Below are 6,007 nucleotides of genomic sequence, written 5' to 3'. Positions count from 1 at the left end.
TATGTATGCTATTTTAGTGCACAATTTTGACATGGTGTTTACGTAAAAAGAAGGAAACAAAAAACAAACAAACATGTCACTCTGCCTGCCTCTCTCTCTCTCTCTCTCTTTCTCTCTCTCTCTCTCTCTCTCTCTCTCTCTCTCTCTCTCACACACACACACACACACACACACACACACACACACACACACACACACACACACACACACACACACACACACACACACACACACACACACACACACACCTGCTTGACCCTATATTCTTCTTCTGTATGTTCTGACATCCTTGCATCAGTTTGACTTCCCTTTATATGTATATAACCCAATTCATTCCTTATCTACAGTATGTCTTGTACCCAAGCAATGGCATTGGGTAACGTATGCACCCTGCAGTTTCTCTCTCTCTCTCTCTCTCTCTCTCTCTCTCTCTCTCTCTCTCTCTCTCTCTCTCTCTCTCTCTCTCTCTCTCTCTCTCTTGTTCACTCTCTTTGTATATTGAATTGAATATTTGAAGGAGGATTTCTCTCTCTCTCTCTCTCTCTCTCTCTCTCCTCTCTCTCTCTCTCTCTCTCTCTCTCTCTCTCTCTCTCTCTCTCTCCCTCTCTCTCTCCCTTGCCATCATTCTCTCACCCTCTGTCTGTATATATATATATCTTTCTCTCTCTCTCTCTCTCTCTGTTTGTCTGTCTATCTGTCTGTCTGTCTCTCTCTCTCTCTCTCTGCTGGAGCAGCAAGGCGATGGGCACCCTGCGCGACCTGCAGTTTGCCCTGCAGCTGAAGATCGAGGAGCTGCGGCAGCGGGACGCCCTGATCGACGAGCTGGAGCTGGAGCTGGACGCCAAGGACGACCTCATCCGCCGGCTTCAGACGGAGCTGGACCGCATGCGGGCCACGCTCAGTACACCTGGGGCCTCCGCTGCAGGTAGCCTGATACAGGCACACCTTACCTGTCCCTGTCCACAGAGTTGGGTTAGATCAGCGAAGAGGAGCAAGAAGGAGAAATAAATAAATAAAAAAGGAGTGAGAAAGAGAAATAGTCAAGCTCATCTGCCACATCCAGGGGCTGCTGGGCCAAAGGTGGGCCACGCTGAGCACTAGTGGTTTGCATTGGCACTGCCATTACGATTCAAGTCAATTACGATTTGGGAGGTACCGATTCTATTCGATCTACGATGCATTGCAATGCATTACATTTCTACTGAAAGCAAGGCAATTTTTTCATCTGTCATGAGGCAATTCAAGCTGTCAGATACAGAAAACATTTTATTGGCTGTGTGTGTATCAGTCCTGTAGTATTCAACGCTTTATAGTGCTTTATTTTAATTTAATGTTCATTTGCTCCACAAATGCACACAGAAGTAATTGAAACTTGAAAAAATATGGCGCATCGATTATGGCATTTGCAGAATCGATTATGGAATTGGCCTGCCTCACATTGCGATGCATTGCCGAATCGATTGTTGTTAACACCTCTACTCAGTATACTCAGGGCCTCAGCAGCAGACAGGTAAACCTGCCCAGGTGTCAGGTGTACCTGTCCAGGGGCAGCACTAATGGGTGGTGGGGCAAATCAGGGGTTGTCATTGAATTGTAGTTGTTGAAGATTCAGGGGACACAGAAAAAGAAAGAAAGAAAAAAAGAGAAAGAAAGGCAAAGAAAGACAGAGGCATGAAGAAACAAAGAAAGACATGGACTGCATGCTTTCCTGAGGCTTCTGCCACAGGCAGCCTGTCCAGGTGCATCAGTCATAACCCTACACTGATTAGCGCCCCGGGCGACATCACCTGCCGGCTCCCACCATTGATCTTCTTCATCGTCTTCATCTTCGTCTTCGTCTTCATCATCATCTTCTTCTTCTTCTTCTTCTTCTTCTTCTTCTTCGTCTCATTCTTTGTCTCATTCTTCTTCTACTACTACTTCTTCTTCTTCATGTTCTTCTTCTTCATGTTCTTCTTCTTCTTCTTCTTCTTCTTCTTCTTCTTCTTCATCTTCCATCCTCAGGTTGTCTGGCACTGCGTAACTCGTCCCAGAGGGTGAAGAGGAGAGCAGTGATGGCAGAGTCCACGCGCTGGGATGACAAGCAGTTCCCTCCTCAAGCTCCCACATCAAGCCACAGCAAAAGCCCAGAGTAAGAAAGACAAACTCATAATATTACAAAATGAATATATAGCACTTAAAAAAATGACACAATCTCTGCTGCCCAACAGCACATAGTTTAAGAAACAAGAAAATCCCAGAATAAGAAAGAGAAAGTCTACATTATAAAAAATAATATAAAACTTTTTTTTTAAAAAGGCGCTACCACAGTTTCCACTGCTCAACATTACATGTGAGCCTCAGTAAAAGCACGGAATAAGACAGAGAAGCTTATATTTCTCTCACTCTGTTGCCACACATCATGTCTTTTTAAAGTAAGTCCAGAGTAGGAAAGAAAAACTCCCGTCACACTCAAAATAAATATAAATAAATGAATGAAAAAAGATATAAAAAATACACCACTGTAGTCCCTACTGTCCCACATCATGTTCTTCTTTTCAGAATTGCGTAATATGGACCAGGCAACACCTCAGGGTCTCTTGTTTGACAGCACAGCAGCACTTTAGGACAGATCTACTTTACGGAGAGGAAAAAAACAGGTTAAAAAAGAAAAGGAAAAGGAAAAGACAGGAAAGAAAGTATCGACTGCAGTCTTGACACAGTGCTCAGTGATAGATTCTGTCCCTCTGTGATTTGCTGGTGTTGTGGTGACAGCAGGCTTGGGGCGCCAGATTCTCTCATGGGGAAGGTGTTGCCGAGGTGAGGTGATAGATTGACTGCTTGCACAGGCTTGCACTCTCTCCATTTCTTTCCTTCTTTCTTTCTTTCTTTCTTTCTTTCTTCTTTCTTTCTTTCCCTCCGCACCTGTATATCTGTTTATATGCATTCCCTTTTGTTCTGCCTCTTTCTCTCTCCTTTTCTTTCACTCACTCACTCTTTATTTCTCTGTCTCTTTCTCTATTTTCTCAGCTTTCTTTATCTCTTTTTCTCTCCTTTACCTCTCCTTTCTCTCTCTCTCTCCTGATTTTGGGGGTGGAGGGTGGGATGTAGTCTGGAAGTTGAGCTGTTGATATGATGAGAGTTTCCCTCCCCTCACATGGTGAATTTGTACGTATAAGCTTACAGATGCTGTAACCTGTAATGTGAACCAGTGAATGAAACCTTACGGTGCCTTAGCCGTTTGAGCCATGGCCAAGGTCAGAATAAAATGTTATAATGTATTAAATGCAGAGCTAGTTCTAGCCAATTTTGGTGCCCAAGGCGAGCACCCCCATTTCCTTTTTGTGAATTTAGAAATTGGCATCTGTAAACACAGCACCGTGCACCTGCTTGAGCACAGCTGATCTACTTGTAGTACTGACATAATGCAGGCTATATATACTAAGTGCCCTTGAATGATCAGTGTCAATGCAAAGTTTAATGCTTTCACTTGACTTTCTAATTCTATGGGATTTACAGACATTCACCGCCCAAGGCAACCGCCTTGCCTATCGTCGGCACCGGTTAGCCCGTTAAGACACAGGGTTATACATTTTGCAGTACCAGAGTGGCAATGACCACGTCGTAGTGCATTACTTAAGGCCCTGTGTTATGTCATAGTAGTGTAGTACTTTGGTAGTTAACCTTTCAGTGACTATTACAGTGCTCCAGTGGTGGAATGGTGTGCATTATGCATCATAATAAAATCTATCTCCCTCCACCCCCTTCTCCACCTCTTCCTCCAGGTGTGTGGAGCTGATCAGAGAAGCGCTGATGGAGAGTGGCCTGATGAGGCACCTGGAGAGGGGGCAGCAGCTTGCCCTGCTCGACTGCATGGAGCCTGCTACCGTCAGCCACGGCACCTGCCTCACGCGCGAGGGTGACAAAGCCTCGTTCGCGTATGTCATCGAAGGTGAGACAGATGAGTAATATACTGTACTGTGTGTGTGTGTGTGTGTGTGTGTGTGTGTGTGTGTGTGTGTGTGTGTGTGTGTGTGTGTGTGTGTGTGTGTGTGTGTGTGTGTGTGTGTGTGTGTGTGTGTGCGTGCTTGAGAGTTCATGTGAGTCACAATTATTCACTGTTAAATTGTCAGTATGTCTCACCTTCTGCCGTGGCATAACACAGTGGCATTTGAAACATCAATTGCCCTGCAGTAGAAGCATTTGCGTAATGTACCGTACCCAATACAAAAATGTCAGACGCTTGTGATGTGTGTTTGAAGTCGTTGGGAATAAGATGGAAAGATCTACTTCAGGTTAGACATCAGTAGCGTGGAGTGGAGGATCATTTATTAATCCTGAGGGAAATGAAGGTGTCCAATAGCATAGATACATAGGCTACATACATGCAGAATACATAAGACATTACACACATCATTGCACATACATTAACCATATATCATACACTTACATACATTCAGCCAAAGGCAGATCACACACACACACACACACACACACACACACACACACACACACACACACACACACACACACACACACACACACACACACACACACACACACACACACACACACACACACACACACACACAGCTGTGGTTGGTGCAGCAACATTGTGTCTCTTTTATGTTACCTTTTCTTTCCATTAAGCAGAGTGATTGGTATTAGTGTGTGTGTGTGTGTGTGTGTGCGCGCGTGTGTGTGTGTGTGTGTGTGTGTGTGTGTGTGTGTGTGTGTGTGTGTGTGTGTGTGTGTGTGCTTTGTGGTCTTTAGTAGCAAACCATATTGTGTGTGTGCTTTGTGGTCTTTAGTAGCAAACCATATTCTCCTGATTTGTTGACTCCGCTGGGCTGGCATCAGTTCCACTGCAAGCCGATACTCCCAGACACCCCCGTGTAGCAGCCATAGCCCCCGGGCTCATCATGCATAATTGATAATCGGATCAGGAATCAGCAAATTAGGGGCTGTGAAAAGCAAAGCTATGCCGCTCACAGATCATCCATCTGGCCTCCCCACCCACTCCAGCAAGCCCTCCACTCTCAAACCCACTCCCCACCCCTCCATGTTGACACAGGCTATTTCCTTAGTTAAAGGTGCACTGTGTGATGTTTTTTCTTTCCAGAATTCATGCTGCCCATTCCCAAAGTGGTATTCAATATGACTGGGGAAATTTGCACTTTTCATACATGAAAAGGGGGATCTTCTCCATGACCGCCATTTTGAATGTCCAGAAATAGACATGTTTAGCTCCAAAACTTACTATACTTTGGTCAAACAAGTAAACATTTGTGTATTATTTAGTAAGTATTTATGAAAAGATCACATTTGGCAATACACTGTAAGAGATTTCCCCTGCAAAATAACGGCAGTTACTGGCAATTATATTTACCTGTAATTCTACTGTTATTTCACACCAAACATCAAATACAGCTCAGTACTGTTTCATGTACACAGTATATAACTATTTTTCAGCAGCAATTGAACTGTTAAAATAACAGTACTCTACAGAACGTTCACAGTATTAGTATTGTTAAACTAAAAGTGCTCTACAATATTTATACAGTAGTATAGGTAAAATAACGGTACACTACAGTTAAAAAGTTGAAGATGTTCTGTGAGATAGCAGGCAATTACTGGGTCATAGTTGCATTCATGAATATGGCCATGGCAACTTCCCTCCCACCCATCATTCTCCATACCATGGCCATGTTACCGCCCCACCGTCCCATCGGTCACCATGACTGAGGTGACTTGAGCATGCCGACCATTGACCATGCCGCCACTATGCTATATTGAGATGCTGGTTTGCGGTGGTCCTTTGAATGTGTGGGGCATGAATACAATTTCAGTGTAGGCCTACGCAGTGCTATGTTACAATGACAATGGGAGTGTGTGAGGTGGACTTTTTAATGTATCAGCTCTTGATGAGACAATGATGAAAATAGCACTGGCCAGTCTGTAAAAACGTAATTTGCACCAAGTAGCACAGCAAAAAAGCAGCACTACAAGCTAGCTCTCAAAGCAATGC

At 44.2% G+C, this 6,007-nt stretch overlaps 1 protein-coding gene across 1 annotated transcript in view; it reads left to right on the top strand.

Annotated features, from left to right (window-relative positions):
• Positions 1-741: 741 nt before the first annotated feature.
• prkg1l (protein kinase cGMP-dependent 1, like) overlaps positions 742-6,007 on the top strand; it is a 46,501-nt gene continuing 41,235 nt past the window's right edge. The window contains exons 1-3 of the mRNA XM_063194237.1: positions 742-925; positions 2,005-2,131; positions 3,765-3,931. Coding sequence (XP_063050307.1) covers positions 742-925; positions 2,005-2,131; positions 3,765-3,931 — 478 coding nt within the window. The remainder of the gene's footprint in view (positions 926-2,004; positions 2,132-3,764; positions 3,932-6,007) is intronic.

This window comes from Engraulis encrasicolus, chromosome 3 (genome assembly GCF_034702125.1).
Source record: "Engraulis encrasicolus isolate BLACKSEA-1 chromosome 3, IST_EnEncr_1.0, whole genome shotgun sequence".
NCBI classification, from domain to species: Eukaryota; Metazoa; Chordata; class Actinopteri; order Clupeiformes; family Engraulidae; genus Engraulis; species Engraulis encrasicolus.
This window is presented reverse-complemented; position numbering and strand designations above follow the sequence as displayed.